Raw genomic sequence first — 24,710 nt, 5'->3', positions numbered from 1 at the left:
AGAACCTCCAGAAAAGTGAAGACCCCAGGCCCCAAACGGTGCCTTCCTTCCTCACCCCTCTGCTTAGGCAAGGAGGGGCCCTTCATGGTGAACTGTTGGAATTTCCCTCAAATATAAATCTGTGCTTTTATTAGATTGCATAAAACTGCATAATGCAATTTTCTATCAAGGTTACTTATCTGTTCTATTTCTTTTTCTAACTGAAATAATGCATATTTAATAGCTAGCATGAAAATATTACACACTGTCCAAATCACCACACTTTTAAAATCTGAAGCTGTTAACAATTACACTGAGACAAAAGGCCAGGCCCAACATAAAACCATTAAGGATGGATGGAAGATATGATTAAAATAGTAGTCAGCCAAAGGAGAAAAGCAAAATTTAAGTTATCCTTATGACTTTCATCTACACTTAGCTATATTTTAGGTTTTATTATTATGGATAACTTCACACTTTGCATGCTTCTTTTTATCATGAAGCGATGTATCAGGAACATATTTTACAGTAGATAAATATTCATGTACATTATCATTTTAGATAGTTGCTTTGCATTACATTGTTGTTAGCTTGGGAAGAATGACAAGTCTGCAGGCAAATTCCTTGTTCCAATTTGGCTAGTGGCGCTCGAACAGAACCCACAGTGTGTAGACAAATAGTCACCCCAATTATTCTAGGGTCATTATGGGAAGAGGCTTCAAAAAGTTCAATGAAAAATGGAGTTAAAAATAATAATTTCCATGAAATTTTGAAATCTCTTAAGAGAAATATAATTTCAAACAGTACTTTTACTTCTATCCTCTAATCAGAAAACACCCGCACAAACAATAATGCACTGGTCTAAAGCAGTCAGACCGAGGTATCAACCAAGGAGAAGAGATATATTATCCATAATCAACTAGTACCACCACACCCAGCACATCAGCTGAATATCATCTTTCCTGAAAAGCAAGGCAAATCACAAAAATATGATGTGTTCATCCGGATTGACTAGAGAAATGAATTCAATGACACTCATATATGTACAAGAGAGAATTTTATATCAAGAAGTAAGTATGCATCAGTAAAACATTCCAGTCCAGTCCAGATGAAGTCCATAATTTTGAAATTAGCCCATACATCTGATATTAGACCAGTAGTTCCTCTTCTGACTCACACAGCAAATGCAATGCTGCTGAATGCAGGAAGATCACAGGCCAGTGGGTGACAGTCCTGTGGGTCTAATGGCAGTAGGCACATCTCCAGGGTTTTGGCCGCCAGCAGCACGGGTCTATGTGGCTTGTGAAGAGCAACAATGCCAGAACAATACAGACTTTTATGACATGTTCTACTTAGAGGATAAAAATAAAGCAATATAAACCTTTAGATGTGGATGCAAACCTGTGAAAACTATGAAGATAGTGGATTTATATTTGCAGGTTGTTGATCAGGTCTTTTAGCCAATCCATCATGGTACAGTCGGGACCAATGAAGCGAAACCGAGATGCTACCAAATTCGTAAAGTGTGGAAGTACCTGCAGAACAACTGCAATGGAAACTATGATCCGCACCCTGCTAGAAGCATAATCTCCATCGCAGAACAGAAGAGCAGTGTGCACACCACACAGCAACCACAATTCTTGATTGGTAGAGTGAGAAACAACGGTGCTCAGCTCCAAGATGGTAACTTAGAGCTAAACATTTGTCACTCTCCATGGTGCTGGCAAAAATTCATCTTCCTGCATCAGAATCCTAAAGGGCCTACTAGTGCTTGTCTGAGTCTAATATTCCAAAGCCTTTTTTTAAAAAAAATTATATTCCACTTTCATTCTCTTACATCTACAGTTTTACAAATTTCTGTCTATTACAATTTTGCTGTCAGTTATGTCTGAACTAGTTTGACTGGTTCAAACCCCATTTTTGGTAATAACATAATAGTACGTAGGGATTCCCGGAAATCATTTATTCAGGAAATAGGTTTTATCAGCTTTGGTAGGCTAGATCATCTATTAGGCCCCAAAGAAGAAGATATATGAATCAACACAAGTTCTAACTTGAATGCTCCCTCTGAGTTGGGTGAAAAATGTGCTCAAAGCATAGTTATATGGTTATACAGAAAATGCATGGTACAAAAAACAAAAGAATATCATGAAATCTTAATCCTTATATCCATGGACATAAGGTGAGGGTAAATTCACATCAAACTAGCTTACAGGGGATAGGTATGGAAATGTCGCTTCTTCCCTGGGATGTGGCACTGCTGTGGAGCATGAAAGGATGAATCGGAATTGGGGCTCATTATAAGTAGTGCAGGAGCTTTCGGGAGAGCATTTCAAGGGAAGAAAATGACAACAGCAAATACTGAAAGTTTCTCTGAGGAAGAAAACCACTCTAGGCACCAAAGAGTTTGCAAACATGCCTTAGATTAAGCATGTCGAACACGTGGTGCTCCTTGGATGATACAGTGATGAGCTGGTTTTCCCAGGGAACTTGAAAACAGTCTTGATGAAGGACATAAGGACACAAGTTGTTATTTATTACGTCACCTGAATTGTCCCACACATCTACCTAGGCGCTGTCCTTTCAAGAAAGCTGTTTTGATTTCTAGTCTCTTCAAAACACTATTGATTTTCCTCTTTTGTTTTCTCTTAAAGATAAAACAGTTATGAAACAGTTTCAGAAGGAACACTGGTGGCATAGTGGGTTATGATTTGGGCTGCTAATTGGAAGGCTAGTGGTCATTCTCAGCCATCAATCACTCCCTGGGAGAATAATGAGGCTTTCTTTCTCTGGCCATGAAGATGTACAGCCTCAGTAATCCAAACCAACAGTTCTACACTGTGCTCTAGGGCAGCCGTGAGTCAGAATCCCCTGGATGGCTGGTGGGTCACTTTTGAATGCTGTTCTGAGAATATAAATATTATTTCAGACAAAAGGAAAATGGCCAAGGTCTTCAAGTCTGAATCAAAGTGACCTGATAGTAACATGAAATAACTGTAGAACTGCCTCATACGGTTCCCAATGCTGTGATCTGTACCAAAGCCGGCTGCCATGTCTTTTTCCTGTGCAGCAGCCAGTGAGTTCAAAACACCAATCATTTGGTTATCAGAACTGTGCTTCACCATCGCACCACCAGGGCTGCTTATTAGAAGGACATTCTTCTTATGTTGTTATATTGACACACATGGAAAAGGCTTTGTGGTTTTCGTTCTGTTTAATTTCATTCCTTTCTCTATTCTCTTAAATAGAATACGCCTTCTGGAGACCTACTTAGTGTCTTTAATAAAATGTGGTTAGCAACTAGGGCCCAGAAAGTAATAAACATTATCTATCATATTTTACTTTATCTTTGACTTTGCATAAGGAAGGAGACAATTGCTCCAGGCACCCAATATACATTTTCTTCAAGCATTTAAAAATTAATTTTAAGTCCCTCTTCTTTGTTTACTTATCATAAAAAACCATCGATTTAGCTTCTGTGACAAAAACTACCTTGGTTGATCCCTGACTAATCAGACGCTGCACATGCACTCTGGCCTCAGTGGGCCCAGAGTCTTCCTCAGAGAAATGGATTTCCCTTTGCTCTTCATGGTCTCTGATAAACCCATTGTCAATGTGATTTCACTTAATTAGCCCATTAATGCCATAAATAACTAGGTTCAAGTAAGGGAATAATGGTGAAGAGTAGATGTTTGTCTCTATCGATATCCACTTCAATTAAGACAGCCATTCACGACGCAGAGGCACCCGTTTCGTGGTAAAGCTCTGCACAGGGAAGCTCGTCACTAGCATCATCCTTCAAACTTCAAATAAAGCAAACGAAACCCAAGAAATCCTCCCAGTGATGGAAAAACAGTTTTGGACCTCTCTGAGTGTCCAGACTTAGCAGCGGAGACATTTGAAGTCATTACTGAAGGACGGCAGGAGACAGGTGGTAAACTGCAGGAAGGCAGCAGAAATGTCAACAGGCAAAACCATAAAAAGCTCTGGTCTAAGACTTAAAAGGAAGGAAAAATTGGAGTTGGAGAAAGATGGCTGTGAAGGGGTTTTAGGATGGGGAAGAGAGTCTAAACATAAATGCACACTGCCGTTAAAACTATTCCGACTCATAATGGCTCCGTGGAATATAGCGATTGTGTGTTGGACTGCAATGCATATGGTCTACTTCTGGAAATAGGCACAGCCTCTGAAAGGTAAATAGCCTCTGAATAGATAAAGCCTCGGTGAGCCTTCCCTTTCTAGTTCTCGGGTCTTTTGCTTGTGATGGTTGGACCAGGGTGCAGCTGCCTTAGCCAGTTCCTGCTTCAGCTGACAAGGCTGATTTCCTGCAAGACACCTCTCAGGAGAAGCCACATGGACCTACCCCGATGCAGCTCTGGGTGCTGGAGCACATGTGTCTCCCTGCCAACACTGAGATGCTTACACGTTCACTGATTCGGCTTTCCTCCTGTAGTCAGTGTCATTGCGTGTGTTTTGTGAGATGGAGGAGGACTTTGTGGACTGGTGTTGGACATATGCATAATGGGTTAATGTTGGATTGATCAGCTTGGGCAGCACTGGGTTGGGATGTTTTCTTAAGACTACACCCTTAGCAGATTTGTTGCTTTTCTGGCTTCGAGCAGCATATCCAGTGTTTTTTGCCAACATCTTCATCCAAAGGCATCCATTCGTCTTCAGTCTTCCTTAGTCATTGTCTAGCCATCACAGTCATAGGAGGAGACTGAAAATGCCATGGATTGGACTAAGTGCACCTTAATCTCAAGACAATAGCTTTACTTTTTTTATTAAATCATTTTATTAGGGCCCCTTCAGGTCCTATAAAATTCCATACATCAATTGTATCACGCATATTTGGACATATGCTGCCCTTATCATTTGCTAATGATTTACTTGCTATTTCACCCCTTGGTATCAGCTCCTCTTTTTTTCTTCCCACCCTCCCACCCTTGTGACCCCTTGGTAAATTATAAATTATTTTTGTTTTCATATTTTATATCACCCACTATCTCCCTTCACCCATGTTTCTGTTGTTCATCCCCTGATGGGGGTTGGGGGTGGTTATGTGTTGATCATTGTGATCTGTTCTCCCTTCCTCCCGGCTCCCCCCACCCCCACCGTCCTCTTATACTCCTGGTATCGCAACTCCCAAATGAGCTAATACCAAGAGCTCACATATAAAGAAAATGTTTTGAAAATGATTTTGGCAACATATGTACCAATATGCTTGATTAATGGATATATGTATGGATTGTGATAAGAGCTGTAAGAGCCCCCAATTAGGTGATCTTTAAGTAGAAAGAAAGAAAGATATATTTACTGTTTAGTGCTTTAAAGAGTTTGTGCTCAGCGTACATGGCCAGTGCAATACGCTGCTGGAGCTTTTGGTGCTCTGTCCGTGGGTGTTGATTCATGGATCCAAGAGACACGAAATCATGGTAACAATATTTTCTCCATTTCTCATGGTTTTTCTGATTAATCCAGTTGTGAAGATTTGTGTTGTCTTTACGTTAAGGTGCAATCCTACTGGAGGCTACTTTCTTTTATCTTCATCAGTAAATAAGTGGATGTATGAAAATAACCATCATTAACCACAGTTGCAGAAACAATTACTCTGGAGCTGAGGATATTTTTTTTACCTTTCCCCCCACTTTTGCAAAGCGTAGTCAATAATGCACTCATAAAATATCGATCACTGAACATTACATGAAGTATAAACATTTTATGTCATTAAAAGTTAAAGAAATGGGAAACTCTAAGGATAAGAAGGAAAAGCAAGCAGCATTCCCCAGCTCCTGGTGACCCAATGGTTAAGGACTCAGCAGCTAACAAAGGTCGGTGGCTTGAACTTACTCTGAGGCTTACCAGAGGAAAAGGCCAGGGAGATGCCCTAGCGAAGGTCTCCACTGTCACACAAAAAAAATTGCTATGAGTTGGAATTCATTAGATGGAACCTCAAAAGAGCAACAAAGAAGCTATTAAACCTCCATTCCTACATTCCCTAGGAGTCCCTTAGTGGCGCACACAGTTAACATGTTCCACTGGTAACTGTAAGACTGGCTGGTTGTGCCCCCAAAGAGATACCACGGAAGAACGAGTTATGACAAAGTGGGCATTGAAAACTACAGGGAGCCCAGGTCTGCTTTCCCATGTGGGGCATCACCACCACGCCTGGGGTTGACTCAAAGACACATGGGTTTTGGTGGATGCTTACAATAAGCCAAACCAAACCAGTAGTCAGAGAGTCAACTCCCACTCAGAGCAGCCCTGGAGGACCAGTGGGTGTCCAAGACTGTAACACTTTACCAGAAAGGAAAGCTTCGGCTGTCTCTGGGGAGCATTTGGTGGTTTCAACCTGCTGACTTTGCAGTTAGGGGCGTAGCCAGCAACCACTCCTCCACCAGGGCCTCACTGTGTTATAAACAGATCAATCTATATTGATATTCAGTTGTATATTATTTCAGGCATGCTGTTGCTCATCTATTTTTGAACACGTCATCTTTTCTCTACACTCACACAAATGCGTACAGTCTTTTCTTCTTTGCATTGCCTTTCTTGTCAGGCAGATGGTGCTCGAAATTTCCGTGTCCCTTCACAAAGCTGTTCCTCTAGCAACCATCCTGAAGACTGATCTTTAAAACAAGGCAGAGGATGCTTCGAATCCCCTGCTAATCACTGTGGCCGCCCAGTCGGAAATGCCTCTAATGAAAAGACAATGAATCAATTTTATGACAAGACAATTTAATCACAGTTACACTACAGAAGTTAGAGCACAGAGGTGTTAGAAATATTTGGCAAACTGCTGCGGCCTCTTTCTTTTTATTAATTTCTAATTACATTCAAAACCTTGACTTATTTGTAACTCTGACCCACATACTCTTGCCTCCTACTTGATTGTGTGTTAGGGAACTGGATAAAGAAAACAGATCAGCAGAAAAAATAGTTCTAGGAAATTAGAGGAATTATCTGATAAGGGATGTATATAGCACCAGAAGGCTTTAATGTTTTTAATTATCCCTTCTGACTATGACCAGGATTGCTATGGGCATTGGTGGTATAGTAGTTATATGCTGGACTGTGATCCTCATGGCTGGCAGTTCAAAACCAGCAGCTCCACTGGAGAAAGACTGGGCTTTCTATTCCATAAACAGGTACCATTTCTGAAACCCACAGGGAGTCACTATGCATCAGGGTTGGGACAATGGCAGCGAGGGGAGCAGAATACTCACTTTTCCCCAAATAAGTCTAATTTTAATTCTAGAGATCCAAAAGGGCCTGAAGAGCTCTAGTCCTCAGGGTTCAGAACTATAATATGAGCTACCATCTTATTTTTGGCTATAACATGCCCATGTAAACAATGCATGCACATATATGAAGTATGTATTTTATATAGGAAATTAATCTGGGGAGTATTTCATGGTTTCTCAAAACTATATAGCATTCAACATTTGTATAAAACTGCCATCATACCTATTAAATATCAGTTTCCTGCCGTGAACTAGTCCTCAAATATATTCTTTTATATAATTTTCCCAAAGACCTATTAATTGGGCTGAATAAGAATTTGTAACTGCAATTGGCCAAAGAAAACGATGTTAGACAAGTCATTTATGGCTCTGGGATTCGGTGTCCTCATCTATATATAAAAAGGCTCATATCTTTTTAATTGTAACAGTTTTATTGACACAATTCACATATCATACAATTCAGTGATTTAAATGTATTAAAAAGAACTGTGCAACCATCACCAACTTTAGAACACTTTCCTCAATTTTTTACTCATTACAAGCTCCCCATTTCTCCCCCAACCTCCCCTGCCAAGGAACTATTAATCCAGATACTAGCTCTATAAATCTACCTATCTTGGATTTCATATAATGGAAAATAAACAAAACAAAGCAAAACAAAAAAGCTAATTACACAGTAATAAAAATAAGAGAATAACATCATCGAAAACAACACATATAAAATAAAAGTAGAACAAATTCAAAATGTAACCAAAGGTAGAAGAAATAAGTGGCTAAATTTTAACCTAACTACATTTGCACTATTCTGCTTTCCAAGATCCTTTGTCGGAGAGCAAGACATTGCACATCCCTTGTCAAGTGTCAGAAGATGTTCACTGGAGGCTTAATCCAGGTAGGGAACAGGCAAACACACTGTGGCCTCTCACCATCGTCCATAGCCTTTTACAAACCAGAAGCTCACAAGTTAGACTCTGCTACTGTCCCCTCTCTCTGATTTCCTCAGCATACTTGGTTGTAGCACCCACAGCTCCTGTTTTCGCTTCCTGAGGGTGAGTACCTAGCAGACCCACAATGTAAGAACTAATTCTTCTTAAATAGGAGCTAAGATTTAGTGCGAGCCCCAAACCCATTCCCGGATCTATGTCTATTGTGATGACAAAATTCTGACTAATATTTTCAGTGAATATTATTTTAACTTTTCCTTGACAACCAGAAGCCATTGTTTGCGTAAATAACACCCGGCCATGAAAGGATGTACTCTGTACAAGTGAATAATTCAGGTATTGCCATAGGGAGCCTGCATAGGCCCAATATATCTGAACTCAACAGTGTTTTCACAAGTTAGTACCAAGGTTAATCGATGATAACATTAACGGATGGTATTTCTGCTCCAGGAAGATGAAGCACCGCACTTTGCTATAGCACTCAGCTTCACAGAGCTCAGAGAGCACTCCCAGCTTCACAGAGCTCAGAGAGCACTCCCAGCTTCACAGAGCTCAGAGAGCACTCCCAGCTGCACAGAGCTCAGAGAGCACTCAGATTCACAGAGCTCAGAGAGCACTCCCATCTTTAGTGATCTCTTCATGAAGGCAAATACTGAGTAGGATTATGTCACAAGAACTAATTGTTCTTATAATAGGAAGATGATTAAATTTGAGCTCAAAGTCCTTAAATGAAACTTTGAGGATGTGGTCTCGGCAGTCTCCTCTCTCTTTGCTTGGAAGTGGGCAGACTCACTCTGAGCTCATTCCAGCACCTCTTTCGTGTTGGAATGCTTAGCCCCAGCTGGATGATTATTTTGTGCTTTCTAAAAAGGAAATTGTGGTAGGTTAAAGAAGACTGCACACTATTTGCTACTCTATTCCATGAAAGTGAAATCCATTTTCTCTCTTTGGCGCCAGTCACGAAAACTCAAAGAGACTTAGTGAGCACTGCCCAACCGAACCTTGGCATCATCTAAAACCATGGAAAATTCTCTACCATTGAGTTGATTCTGACTCATGGTGAGCCTTTATAGCAGGGAAGAATTGCCTCTGTGCATTCCCAAAACGGCAAATCTTCACAGGGATAGAAAGCTTCATCTTTTTCTTGTGAAATGGCTTGTGGATTCAAACTGCTGAACTTGAGATTAGAGGCCTGCCATATTGTTGTGAGGTCCATCAAGTGACCTTATGCATAACAGAAAGAAATCCTGCGTTCTGTGCCATCCTCATAATTGTTCGTAGGCCTGAGCCCAGCCACTGTGGCAGCAATTTGTTAATACAACTCCTTACGGGGTTTCTTCTTGCATACTGCCCTTCCGCTTTACCAAACATGATGTCCCCCAGAGACTGATCTCTCCTGAGAACATATCCAAAGTATGTACATCAAAGTGTCTCCCTACAGGTCTCCCAGGAGCACTCGGACCCTACTGCTAAAACAGATTTGTTATTCCTTTTAGAATGTCCATGGCACCTTCAATATTCTTTTTTCAGCACCCCAAGGCAAATATATTGACTTTTCTCTGGTCTTCTTTATTCAATGTCCAACTTTCACCTGCATACGAGGCAATTGAAAATGCCATGGCTTGGGTCTGACACACCTTAGTTCTCAAAGTAATATTCTTGCTTCTGAATACTCGAAACAGATCTCGTGCAGCGGAGTTAGCTAATACAAGCTGCATATTCATCACTTCATTGCTACTTCCAGGAGCATTGCTTGTGGATCTAAGCAAGGCAACATCCTCGACAACTTCAGCCTTTTCTCCAACATGTTACCATGTCACTAGAATCATTTGTTGCTGTTAGTTGCCCTCCAGTCAATTCCAATGTAGGGAGATCCCTTGGGTACAGAGTAGAATTGTTCCATTACGCTTTCCAAGTAATGGTCTTTTGTGAGCAGATAGCCACACTTGTCTTCCTCGGTGCCATTGAATGAATTCAAACTACCAACCTTTCAGCGAGTAACCAAGCACTTGACCATCTGCAGGCCCAGAGACACCCTTTTCACAAATGAAATAAGAAAGCAGACAGTTTCAGCTCAATTTATTTAAGGTTATGAAATATTTAAGGTCTCCACATCTTTCTCTTTAGAATCCTTCACCTGATGAATTGATTTCACAAACTTCTAAAACTCAATAAGTCACACACACTTTAGTTTTCTCTGCGTGAGTAACACGGGCCGTGTCAGTGGAGGAACTTAGCCTTGTCAATCTGGCAGCACTGGGAAAACCAGGAGAAGGGTCTCACTGTACTGAAAACTGTTGAGCTGGCTCTTGGTCCCATTTTGGCCACTTTGCTATTTAGTTAAATAGCAAAACGTGTCTTTACCTCTTTGGGTATAGGGTGCCTTCTCTTTCATGGCAGGTATTGGATCACATGATCTTGAGAATCTTTTTGTTGTTTGTGAGCCAGTTTCTTTTATTAGAATACTTACTGCTCCATGGGTCTTTTTGAAGATTTTTTTTAAAGCACCACCAAAAGGGGGAATTTTTTTGGAACTTGTTCAATAGAACCATCACCTAGGAATCAAAGCCTGAATAATTAAAGCAGAAGAAGGTCATTTAAATATTTATAGTTAGCTATCAATGAGCTCTCATGTCATAGTGGCTTAGGCAGTGGGCTACTCACCACAAGGTGTGCATTTCCAGACCACCACCTGCTCTGCTGGAGAAACGTGAGGTTTTCTTATCCTGTGAAGATCTACACTGTATGAAAATGTCCAGCTCTGGAAACCCAAAGGACAATTCGACTGCGCTATAGGGGTGCTATAAGTCAGCAATGAGGTTGATAGAAAAGCTCTAGTCGTGCAACAAATTTTGTTTAATAAAATCCACTACCGGATAAGGGGGACTTTATGTTTGCTTCCCACTCACCACCACCCCCCCCCCCGCCACTTTGGTATTTAAAGAGGAACGTGCCCCTGCCCTCAGCACAGTTGGGGTCCACTTTGCCTTTCTGAGACTTACCAGGGTTTAGGAAATTAATGCTCTTGCCCCAGTGTAATTGTGAACCTCCGTTCTTAAGAAACAGGGAACTACTTGAGGTTTTAGAATTGCTTGGATTTATTTAGAGTCTGAGAGAAGTCTTCAGCTCCAACGCCCACTAGCCCCCACAGGATGCCCATCCTCTGCAGCACGCTGAGAGCGGCGACTTCAGGTTATTCCTCAAGTAGCCGCTAAGGGGAGCCGGACGCTGGACCGCCCACTGCCGTTGCTACGACAACAGCGGCGCTCAGCCCTGGAAGCCAAGTGCGGGCTACAGCAGGTGTCGGATTGCAGCGCGCTCTGGCAGGCGCGGAGATTCCACTGCTGTTCCTCCGCCTCCCTCTTGGACTGCTCCCTATCCCTGCGGGTCCGCGCAGTGTGAAAATGGTCCATCATTCGGGCTCCATTCAGTCCTTTAAACAGCAAAAAGGTCAGTGGAATCTTGCTCCCCCTTTCTTGCGGGCGTCACGTCCCCCTCTGCATGTCCTTGCAGTTGTCTAAGAGCATCCTTCGCAGACTGATGCATCAGGGAGGTGAGGAACTCAGTCAAGTTTGGGGTTTTGTTTTATAAACCCACTTTTTCCTTAAATGCTTCTTCAACTCTGCAGCCTTGATGCGTCTCAATACTGAGCCTCCACAAGGTCCTGGGGAAAGGGGGATTCATCTTGTGAAGGGACTTGATTTAAGGTGTAGTTTGCCAACATGGGGTCAATGCATTGCAGTAAATTAGCTTAGTAGGGGTTTTCTACTAGCCCAGTAAGCGCCATGACGTTAGAAGACAGAGCTACTAGAGGATGCACATCCCAGTCTGTGCTTCAAAAGCTAACAAGTTTCACACGAGCGAGCATACCTGAGGTGCGTGCCCTCACACATTCCTAGGATATATTTAATCGATCCTTGCAGAGTTCCACAAGTTTGCCTATCTGGGTAAAGAGTCTCAGAAACTTATTGAAAAACTTAATTGTGCCATTGTCCTATGTCTGTTCCAGGTTTTTTTTGTCCTAGGTTCCCCTTCTTAGGGCTTCTTAATGATTTTAGTGTCTCTTTTAACTTTCTCCCTGGATGCAGTGAGAGATCTGTTTATTCAAAATCAATCGAGAATTGGTACAAGTTATCCCAGTTCTTTTGGCCTCAGGCCTTATTTTGGGTAGATTTACAGTTTTCTGAAGATTGAGCATCCAAAGGTATTTATTAAGTGCCTTATTGCATAAATAATGGTAATTATGTGAATTCTCAAATGGCCATCAGAAGAAACATTTGCTTAATTTTTCTTGCTTTTCCAAAAAGATATTTTCTGTAAGTCACTTTCAGTAATTGTTTTCATGAAGACAGTTGACATGTTTTTAAAACTAAGATCTGGCTGGATAGACTAGACTTCCTACCTTAGGGCAGAAAACTGGCCTGCATTCGCTTCCAATTCTAAAATATGCTCAGGGGCCAGATTCTCTAGACCCTTTCAAACTGTGTTGACAATGGAACTGATTTGAAACGGTGATGCTCGACAAGACTTCCAGCTCGTATGCAATCCTACTTCGACTCTAAATTTCCCATATGAAATTAAATTGCCTTATGATTTTTTTCTTGAATCATTTTAAAATCATGCAAACTTTTGGATTGAGGGCAAAGATTGACACAGCTCTGCAAAGCTGGGTAAAATACTATATCCTCCTCTGATAACGGCTACTCATTTCTGGGACCTGGAATCTTGAAATGCCACCCACATCCCCATACATGTAGACACATGATGGCATTGGAAGAAACAAACAGTTGCCTACATTAGGACCAACTGTTACTGCTCGTCCCAAGTGATAAACAATTACGAAGATCCTGGCACTTCATACTGTCACCAGGATGAGACATTATGAGCCATGGATTTTCTAAAACTTCCTTTACTATTTTGGCACTAAAAGCAACTTTAGCAAAAGGATAAATATGAAGAGGAGGCGGTAGGAAACAAGATTAGCTTTTACCTGAGAGATCTATGTAATTGCTTCTTAACTTTATGTTGGTATCTGAAGGGGAAAAAAAGACAAAATTGGGGTTTTGCTATTTTGTTTTTTTTAGTAGGAAGAATCAAAAGCAGGGCTTTAAACCAATTCATTCTCATTTAACTCCTACTGAGAATCTGAATCTGAATCTAATTTTAACAGAGCCCCAGGTGAGTTTTATAATCCCTAAGGTCATTCTTATAATCCTCCAGGTGATTCTTCTTAATCCTCAGGTGATTCTTAGGGATCCCAAGGTGAATTTAGATACTTATGTGGTCTTATGTGAGTCTTATAGACTTATAAGAATTGCCTGGGGATCTTGTTAAACTGTACATTATGATCCAGTATAACCCGGGGAGAAAAGCAAATTCTTAGTAAATAATAGAACCAGAATGAACCAAATAAAAGCTCTGGGAAAAATTTTTTCAGGGATTTATTATTATTATTATATCAATTCAGATGCTGCACTTGGATACAAATCTGGAGAGGAAAACTGAGTCCTGGATTAGAAGTTTGCTGTGGGCACTAGCTAAGAAGCCTTTAGCAAAGTAATGGATGGTGCTTGTCTCATATAGAATATGTGGGGATTGAACTCCAGACCCTCGAGCCTTTATTGTATCTCTCCCTCCATTTGGGTAGGAGTGAACATTGGCGATTTTAAAGTCAGAGATGACTTTATTGCACTGAAGAGGACAGCACTGCTTTTAGTTTACATTTAGGAAATAATTTAGTTGAATAAGCTAGTTCATTGTGTTTGGTTTTGTTTTAATCATGTGATCTCAATGCCTTAAAAAATTCCATTTCAACTTTATAATATCAGGAAAACTCCTGGAGATCGTTTCCACTGTCAGATGAAAGACACACTTGCTCCGTACGTAGCTCTGTCCAGGAACATTGAATCTTTCAAAAACATGAGAACTAGGTCATCATCCTAGGAGCTCTTGGGGGCTAGTGGTTACGAGTCAGGCTGCCATCTGCAAGGCCAGGTCTTTGGGACCCCCATGGCCACCAGCCGCTGCGTGGGGGGAAGACCAGGCTTTCTACTCCTGTGAACGGTCACAGTCTCAGAAACAAGGACAGTTCTACCCTGTCTTACTGGGTGGCTATGAGTTAGTGTCGACTTGATGACAGTGTATTCTGAATTTTGTGGAGGTCATAATCCACCCATCCACAAACTCCTTAACAGGTAGATCGTAATCCTTTTTAGCAAATAGCACAAGTTCCTGAATAGTTATTTGTGAAAGGAAAGCTTGCGTGAAAAATGGAATGTCCCCATTAATTTAATATATGGGTTTTGTTTTAGATGTGAGTTTAAATCTTGGATCTCTTTGTTACACATTCATTTCCTTAATCCCACTGAGCCTCAGTTGTCTCTTCAGTGCAATGACGATAATGGTATCTACTTAGTGGAGTTGTAATATACTCAGGAGGCTGCCTGACATACAATTAGCTCTTAAAAACCTTCATGAACAATAGTAGATGCTATCACAATAAATCAACAAAAGATTTATTAGCTCCTTAAGCTTACAAAAGAAAGCATTTGCTATTTATCTGTATAATTTTATGCCCTTTCCTTTTCTTTACCTCAATTTTATTACTTCGTGATTCATGTTAAGGGAATACAATAGATTCTCCACCATTTATATAACTCATATACCCTTCCTACAGGAAAACAGCCAAAATATCCGCAGTAACTAAATTTAGCTATTTAGGCCTCTACTCTTCTCAACATCAATCAAGAAATGAAACAACACGTTGTATCCAGTAAATCTGCTGCACAAGATCTCTTCAGAGTGTTGAAAAGCAGGATGTCAGTTTGAGGACTACAGTGCACCTGAACTAAGCCAGGGTGTTTTCATTTACTTCATATGCATGTGAGAGTTGGACACTGAATAAAGAAGATGTATTTGAATTGTGGTGCTGGTGAAGAATATTGAGAGAACTAACAGATCATTTTTGGAAGAAGTAAAGCAAGCATGCTCCTTAGAGGTGAGGACAGGGAAACTTTGTCTCACATACTTGGGACAAGTTGTCAGGAGAGACCAGGCCTTGGAGAAGGACATCATGCTTGGTAACATGGAGAGGTAGCAAAAAGAGGAACAATCTTGCCAGATAAATTGACACAAGGGCTGCAACAATTGGCTCAAACATAAGAACAATTGTGAGAATGTCCCAGGACAGGACAGTGTTTTGTCATGTTGTACAGACAGTTGTTATGAGTCAGAATCAACTTGAAGGCACCTAACAACAACACCAACAACAGCTCTTGCAAAGGTTTACAGCCCAGAAAACCCACAGGGGAAGTTCTGCTCTCTCCCCAGAGGTTGAGTTGAAATTGACTCGATGGCAGTGAGTTTGGTCTCAATGCCTTTATTTAGCTATCCAGCTCATTTCGTTATTTTAAAATTCCATCGCAAGCAATGGCGCTTATTCCCTCTTTACCTAACACATATTTATCAAGCTCTTTCTACACACCAGGCATGGTACCTAGCCAATAAAATCATTAGGAACACTCTCTGACTGCTGCACACCTCCTCTGCAAAGAACTCAGCACAGCAGCCAGTTTGTCACTTTTGGTAACGACACCTTTATGCGAATGGTAGAGCTCTCGAGAGTTTCCTAGGAAGACGACATTTTGATTCTTAGCAATGCCAGTTAAATTGTATTTTCTTAAGGAGACATCCACATTTTTCTAGATTGTCTTAATACATAAGGCAGAAACAGTGAGAATCCTATGGAGGTAGGGAAACAGACCCAAAAAGGCAGTTTGTTTACTTCTAAGGTCTCCAAAACCATGGGAGTGTATGATGCTAATAGACAACTTGGAGTGAATATTTGCCTTAACCCGTCTTCGAGGACCACATCAGCTGGCAAATCAGCAGTGATTTCCAGTGACTACCCATCTGTGTAGCTCGGTTGGGCTTGTTCTGCTTCCCTGGATTTAGGGAGGATTTCCTGGCTGGACACATGAGTGGGCAAGAAAAGGACAGTGAGTGTTCTGGCTTCCGATGGCAGTTATTTATCAATACAGCCAGCAAGACATTCCGACGCAAAACCGTAGGTCATATCAAACACAGCTTGTACCCAAATGCTTGGGCTTAAATGGGCTCAGCTGAAGCTGTTAAGTGATTCACCACTACACCAGTGGACATTTGTTGAAACATGAAAAGAGTGTTTCTAATAATTCCACAGAAGCAACACTTCCTACTCAAATGAGTGGTTTCGGAATAATAATCTCTTACTGGGACTTGCAGACAGCAATGCGCATTCATTTTCTTCAATTTAAACCATTCGCTATTTTCAAAAGGGGCCACTAGTAAAGCCTCTTAGTAACCATCTTGTTTGTGCTGCCTTTCCACTCTGGATACACACAATAGATTGCCGTGGGGAAAATCCTCACTTCCCCAGTACGCTTGTGTGGAAGAGCGTCCTAATTTTGTAAAGAAAACCCCGGGAGCTGCCCAGCCTGTCCTATAGGGCTGATATGAGTCAGCATGGACTTGATGGCAGTGAGTCTCTCTATAATACTTTTGTAACAGAAACGCCATGACTGGGTGTCTTTAAAGAATAGAAATGGATTTTTTTTCACACTTTTGGAGGCTAAAAGGCCAAATTAGGATCGCTGCCACATGGAGTCTCTTTTGGTTGGGTTCCTTGGTTCCTAGGCCTTTGTCATCGTGATTTGTGCTTGTCTCTGTATCTAATCTGCTTTTGTAACTCAGAACTGATTAGGTTTAGGGAACACTGGATGGTATGACTTAATTATCATGATAGATTTTCCTATGAAAGGTGCTTACAGCATATTACATCCACAGGTATATCCCACTGCCATCAAGTAGATTCTGACTCAGGGGCCTTACATGGGATTTCGGGAACTGTTAGTCTTTATGGTATCAGGAGAAACAAGCCCTCCTTACTCACAGGCATTCCCTGCTTGGTAAGAACACAATTATATCTATAATATGAACTGTTTACATCCCATTTCTCTTTCCTGAAATGCCTACGATCCAAGCTGTCACTCACTCTGAAAGAACAAGAAACAGAAATCTGCAGTGATTGTTAGGTGGAAAAGAACTCACACACACACTTGTGTAAACTCTCCCTAGTAGTGTCCCAGTCTGTGCTGTGAAACTTTATCACTGGAGAAGGTATTGTCTCCAGGTAAACAATTGACTTGTCTTCGATTGGTAATACATAACTACCTAGACTGCAGAAAGAATGAGAAAGGGCTCATGCTTCCTCTGCTGAGCAGCTGGTGCGTTAGTACCAACAACCCTGACGTTGGGAGACCAGTGCTGACCTGACAGCTCCATCCAGGGTCCTTCGTGCGAAAGAATTGGGTATGGAATTTAATTTTGACATCTTTGAATCTTGTTTCTGTCCCTAAATATTCATTTTCCCCTTCTTTTCTGGCACAGAGGTTTTACGGATCTTTGTAAATCTAGTCCTACCGTTAATCCAACTGTAAGGGAAAGGTAATCCAACTGTAAGGGAAAGCTAAACATACTTCAGTTCAAAGAAGGGCAAAAAGGCCTATTGCCATTTTTTACCTCAAATGGTTCACACATCATTATGTTAATTCAAGGTCAGTGTTTAAATTAAGGCTTTGAACCTTCAATGACTGTTTGTACATTTAGATATATAAGTGTAGGTCCAAAAGTATTGCTAAAATTATTTTTTTTAATTATGAAAGAAAAATATCAAACTGCAAATATATCATTTCTTGCATAATCTCCATCTTGGTCTGTACACTTCTTCAATGAATTCTGTGCTATTCAATCTACAACACATCCAAAAATAACTTTTAGTTTCCTTGTGTGTCTCAATCATATTCCTCTTAAAAATTCTTCATGTCTTTGGAACAAAAAGCAGTGTGAAGGGCTAATGCCAGAACTATAGAGTGAATGGGGGAAAGGATCCTCAAAGGGATTTTCATAGGACAACTTGGCTATTCGTCAAGAATGAGTAGGTGTGCTGTCAGGATTGAGGGAAAACAGTTATGTGAGTTGCCCATGTCTTTTTCTCACTAAGGAGTTTTTCAGTTTTCTGAAAACTTCCTTAAGATATTCCCCTGTGACTTCCCTAAAAATAGATTTCAAGAAAATATCGAGGCTAACTCTTTGGAGTCTTCCCAAATACTTGCCATGGTCTGAGCTAACCCCTCTGCAGGGAATTTCACTGCCTGAGCAGACTACCTTGAGAGCCACCGTTTCTATTGGATATTGCTCTTTGGATCCTATTGGAGAATTCAAGACTTGCTCTAAATTGTGATGCAGTCCATAAAAAGTGTCGTCATTGCCTTGGATCTTGCTTAAAAAGCTGACTGATGGAAAGATCTGGTCTTGGAGCTAGCTGATCTTTGCAGAATGCTTTTGACGCCCATCCAGCTAAAGCCCTGTGCAGTCTAAGATGTTCACTTAAAATTGAAAATGCTGAGAGTGTGAGATCTCAACTGCAGCAGCTAGTGCGTCAGCGTGGATCCTGCAGTCTCCTTCCACCGCTTCTGAGCTGCACCCGCAGGTTCCTCACTCTTCAAGCTGGACAGGTTTCCCTGTCTTAGATCATCTTTCATGTCTTCCCAGTCTTCCTTAAGATGTTTGATCAGTCTACAATGTTTTCTATGGAGTAGTAATCATTTAAACTTACTGCAAAGCTGCATTGATTTGGGACGATTTCCACTTGAAATTAGTTAAAAATCTGAGATTGACGCTTACTTCCAAATAGATCCCTCTCCTCCCGCCCAAGGCAACGAACAGTAACCTTTCATTCTGTTTCTAAGGCATCCGTGTTTACTGCTAACAGAACTTGCCTGCGTCCATCCACTGATTGAAGAGACATGTTTAAACATGTTTTAATGGAAGTAAACCTAGCATGCATGAACTAGAACCTTTTCTGCAAACATTTCAACTTGCTCTTCTGATTATGTGTATGTGTGTTTGTGTGTAAAATAACACATATATTACTAATTCTTACATATACTCCATGAATGAAGCAATACAGTTGAGAAACAATACTATCAAAAGACATTAAAATGAAAGTATTTGTGTTTTAAAGGAAGCAAGGCATTCAATACTCGAAAACAGTACATTTTTTAGTATCCCAGAGAATTCCATTTTTCCTTTGGATCTACATTTTAGATTTGACAGTATAGTCTGCACGTAGACATGATGAGGAAACAAAATAGAACCGAGTGTGGTTGATGATTATATAAAGCAACTTATCAGAGAAAACTCAAGTGTTCAAAGCAGAGGAAAAAATCAACCTCCTCTTAATTATTTTGATATTTTGTAAGTATGCTGAGGTTTACGTTGGTTGAAATGTTGCCGTTCAAGTAACGTCACCGCCCCCATGAAAGGAGCCCTGGCTCATTGAATAACGTGCCTGCTTTTTATCTACACATTGGGGCAGTGACCCCAATGTTTTAAAACTGCATGAACAATAGCAGCCTAAGGGGAAGTGAAAATTTCAGCTTAAATATGAATTTTTGAGCTCTGTCTTTGTAGCGCACACAAAATGATAGGGTGGGACCGTGAGAATGTGACGTGAAGCAGTATTAGAAGGGATCGGCATGCTTTATCATTTGAGATGTAGCCAGTTACTTAACACATTAAAGAGCAGATATTTCTTTACCAACTTATCCAAGTGGCCGGGTATCTTTTTTGGCTGTTAGTTGTGTTTGCATTAAACAATAAATGGGCTTACATCTCATCAACTTTTTATCTTATTTATTTATAACTTTCAGTTTTTGAATATAAAACATAGTCTCATATTATGAAACCATATTTTGCAATGTATGCGGGGCATTATTACTTTTATGAACTATAATCATGAAATTATAAACTTCTTGTAAAATAATCAACATAATCCATATTACTTTGAAAAATTAGAAGGGTTCGGGCTAAGAATTTCCTCATGTCTTTTTGTGTAATGGGAGACCACTTGAGCGATGTAGGTGATGTCTTACATTTCACTGAGGTTTGATCATTGTAAGTGCACAACTCCTTGCAAAACAATTCAAACAAATAGTAACTATTTGATTTGATCAAAATGCACTAAAATGCTAACTAAACACAAAGAACATGAAGACAATCGAGTTTGATACATTCACTACTGATGTAAACACCTAAATAGATGAAGTAGTTAAAATATATCCAAGCAGATAGCATCTGAAGACAGTGTGTAGAAATCAAGAGTTCTCTTGTGATCCATCTGTCACAGGTGGCACGCGAAGCACTAGTGAACTCGGGATGTGTCTGCCATGTTTTAATATGGCTCTTCTAGGCATTCAATCAATATGGCCCTTCTAACCATAATCCCTTGGCGACGTACAGTAAAGTCTAGTTGCGGTGCCTGTGGCACACATTGGCCCGGTAACTGCCCTGTCACTAGCCACTCCTGGGAGCAATGTGAGCCTTTCTGCACCCATAAACACTTACAGTCTCAGAACCCCAAGGGGAAATTCTACCCTGTCCTTAGGGTCTCTCTGTATGGGTATGGACTTGATGGCAGGAGGTTTGGGGCGCTTCTCTGTTATACTAATGGACAAGATTAAGGTGGAAAGACTTCTGAATCTCCATATTACTCTAGAGTACAGCAAGACACCATCTTTCACCTCCTCACTGATCTGGTCTCCTGAGAGACAAAAAAATGACACCTTCCATGCTCTTCCCTGGCTTTAACAATGAGGCTTCCGGAAGTCAGAGGAGATTATCCTAGAACCATTCAGGAAGACGGCTTTAGCTCCCAGTGGAACACATTCAACATTCCTGTCTAAAGTGATGCAGACTGAGACCCAAAACAGCGGAGGCCATGCCATGCCAAGGTCAGAGGCCAAGGGAAGGAGACCATGAAACAGACCAGCAGAGCAGCAAGTGGACTTCCTGGTCCATAGAGGCAGGAGTCAAGAGACAACCTGGCAGAGAGACTGAGGCCCTAAGAAAGGCATTCAGCTGCTGGTTGAGAATGGCAAGACTGTGGACCAATAGCTTTATTTTTACCGTTTGCTGATCCTGGTTTATTCAAATGTAAAATTTTAATCGCTGCATATATACTGAATCCAGTTTCCAGGAGAGGAAGTTTCGTATCGGTAACTTTTAATAAACCTCTAGTTTAGGTGCTTTTAGGATTGTTGGGCTCACTAAAGAACATTTCAATAAAGTACTATTTGCACATTAAGTGAGATAATAAATTAAAAATGATTAGACTATATTGTTAATAAAGCTCATCCCTTTTTAGAACGGATTACAGTAAAATCAGGGAAAACTAATGTATGTAAGGCAGAAAGTTGTCCAAAAAAGGATTGGTAATATTTTCCGCAATAACAATAGAAATATGGAACACTTACAACACCGAAGAAAAAAGGGAGTCTTACTGTGTTCTAATTCTCAGGGCTTTCACTGTGTACAGAGCCTAGATAGATTTGGGAGTTTCTGTACAACATTAGTAAATGCTGCCCGGTGTCAGGTCTGTCTGATCACAGGCATGTTTAAGTCTATCGTTGTGGTTATTGTGCTAATCTCTCTCCCTGAAGGTCTTCCTCACCCTCACTGGCCCAGCTGCAAACACAGTGTCCTCCCCAGCAATTAATCCCCTGAGGCTAAAGCTGAGGAGCCCTGCTGGGGTTAAGGGTTGGGCTGCTAACCTCAAGGTCAGCAGTTAGAAGCCCCATCATCTCTGCAAGAGAAAAAGGAGGCTTTCTAGGTCTTGGCATCCCTCAGGGGCCTTTGCACCCAGCCCTCTAGTAAGTCACTACAGTGAGTCAGTCAATTGGATGGCGATGAGTTGTTTGGGGAAATTCAAAGCAAGTGAGCCAGCACATATTACTTTGTAATCCATAAGGTTTATGCGAACTCAGATTCCCAAGAAGATCATCCTACCTTTCTGCCTACTTTGGCTTGCGCTGGTAGCTCCACTGAAATCTGTTACCATGGGTGATTTTACTGGTGGTATTTGAAATACCAGGGGAAACTTCCAGCATCACAAAAACACACAAGTTACCCTAGGACAATAAATTGGAAAATGAGTAAATGGAAACGTGTGGAAATATAAATCAATGCATTTTTTATTTTAACTAAACTATCCCAATCTTTTTAATGTTTCTCAGAGGCTCTTGGATGGGAGTCTCTGTCTTATCTAGTTTATGGCCTGCTCTTTAAAGTCCCAGCTAATTTATAGCACACGGAACACTCAGAAGACATATAATTAGATTCACGTTTAAAAGAGACATCTCAGACTTGATCTTTAACCAATCCATCGTGTCAGGGTAAGTACCCCACATGCCACCCATTCTGTAGCTTTGCTTTCAGTACTTTGCTTCTCATTTTCTCTTCCATCAGTTTTGGGTATGTTGGATATTGTTGAGTTCCTTCCATCTCATAATGAATTTTCCAGAATGATTTCTTTTCAATGTGTGGTAAAGTTTTATCATTCTTAGTGCTGAAGATCAAAGATGACAGATTTCATTCAATATGTATTACACCTGAACTAAAAACAAAATTCCTTACAGCAGGACCAACACGGAACTCATTATATGAAGTAAATATTGAAAATGTCAAGGATTTCATTTTACTTGAGTCTACAATTAATGCTTATGAAAGCAACAGTCAAGAAATCAAATAACTTATTGCAGTGGCCAAATCATCTGTAAACAACCTCTTTTAAGTATTAAAAATCAAGGATTACACTTCAAAAACCGACCCAAGCTATGGAACTGTCAGTCGCCTCATATGGATGCAGAAACTCGGGCAATGCAAAGGAAGATCAAAGAAGAATGGATGCCTTCGAACTATGGTGTTTCATCAAAGCATGTTGACAATACCAAGGACTTCCAGAAGAACAAACGAATCAATCTTAAAAGAAGCGTATCCCGAAGACTCCTTCAAAGTAAGGATCGGGAGATTTCTTCTCACGTGCTTTGGTCACATCATCAGAGGAATAAGTCCCTGGACATGAGCATCGTGCTTGTTAGATGTTAGTGAAAAAGAAGCAGGCTCTCAGTTAGATGGACTGACCCGGTGGCTGCAAGAATGACAATGTGTGATGATGGCTCAGGACCAAGCCGGGTCTGGGACATTTTTGTTTTCTGTATTTTATATAGGATCACTAAGAGCTGGTACTGATTGGATGGTATATAATAACAATACTAGTAGCAGTAATTTGTGATCATTTATAGCTATGCATTATACTTATAAAAGTACAGATAAATATTATCCATGAGGGAAAGTGTGCAAAATGTCCCCCTGAAAGACATTTCTTTAGATGATGTCCATGGCTGTGTTTTCTAGAGAAGCAAAATAAGTGAGGCATATAGATGTGGAGAGAGATGCATTATAAAATATGCTCAGACCATTGTAAAAGCAGGCAGGTCCAAGTCCAGGCAGGTGGCAATCCATGAGTCATATTGTAGACTGGAGGAGTCTCCTAATTGAGGTTGCTGTGGGGCTAATGGACCAGAAATCAGGAGGAAGACCACAGGTTGGTGGCTGCAGAAATGAATGAAACTAAGGCGGGCAGGACAGATGGCAGGCTGCTGACGGCTGTCAAGATGTGCCGTTAATCTCGCAGGCTGTTGGCTGAGGTCCAAAGAACTGGTGGTTGATGAGCAAGATGCAGAATCCAGGTCCAGCAAAAAGCAAGCAAGCTTGTGCATAGCATACACTTATATTGAAGAATGGCACACTCACAAAGAAACTTCCTTTCAATTGCATCAGGCCTATGAACTGATTGGCTGCCCGTAGAAGATCCCGTCATGGAGTTGACCATATTGTGCTAGATCACATCATGGATGAATACTAGGTCTTAGCTGCCAAATCACTGAGACTCCTGGCCCAGCCAGCTTGACACAAAACCTATCACAGGCGGGGTTCCAATGACATCTTCTTTCTCTCTGCCCTTTATAATGCAAAAAAAAAGAAAAGTTAAATTGTGAATCAGCAGTCGTAGACCAAAGACTGAGTCAAGCAGATTCAAATGTTCCTACTGCTATCATTCAAAATACTGCCTATTGGCTAATAAAACCATTGGACTGTTGGTATTTTGAATCATGCCTTTTTTTTTTAACTTCTCATGTGCAGCCCCAGCATAAATAAGTCGATGGTAAGCACCACATGATCCAGCTTTCAGTGAGTCATGAGTCCCTCCAGATGTGAAGAAACTACCATGCAGGGGCACTTAATTCCATCTGTATGACTGCAGAATTGAAATCATGGTAGAAGTTTCATTAGGACATACAGTGCAGATAAAGACATATTTTGTAAAACTCATTTTAGACACTTCAAAAATGACTAATAAACTAACTGAATCCACCTGTACGTTTGCTCTAAATATACTTTAAAAAGTAATTCTTAAAAGTTTCCTCATGTAATCTGGGGATTATCTTGACCTGAAGTCCCACACTGTCTTTAAGCATTAACTGCTTTGATAGTAAAGGGTAAGAAGAGGGAGAGGAGCATCTGAGCCCTTTTCTACTTTGGACCTCGTCTGGAAAGCCCCTGTTCACCCCTGTGAATGGGACAGCTAGTGCTTCCATTGACATTA

General features: G+C 40.8%; 1 protein-coding gene across 1 annotated transcript in view; it reads left to right on the top strand.

The window, feature by feature from the left end:
- ANO3 (anoctamin 3) overlaps nucleotides 1-24,710 on the top strand; it is a 460,260-nt gene that overhangs the window by 152,367 nt on the left and 283,183 nt on the right. Inside the window, exon 5 of the mRNA XM_075548400.1 lies at nucleotides 5,871-5,875. Coding sequence (XP_075404515.1) covers nucleotides 5,871-5,875 — 5 coding nt within the window. The remainder of the gene's footprint in view (nucleotides 1-5,870; nucleotides 5,876-24,710) is intronic.

Source organism: Tenrec ecaudatus, chromosome 4, assembly GCF_050624435.1.
Source record: "Tenrec ecaudatus isolate mTenEca1 chromosome 4, mTenEca1.hap1, whole genome shotgun sequence".
NCBI classification, from domain to species: Eukaryota; Metazoa; Chordata; class Mammalia; order Afrosoricida; family Tenrecidae; genus Tenrec; species Tenrec ecaudatus.
Note: the sequence above shows the minus strand (reverse complement) of the source record. Positions and strands in the feature narration are given on the sequence as shown.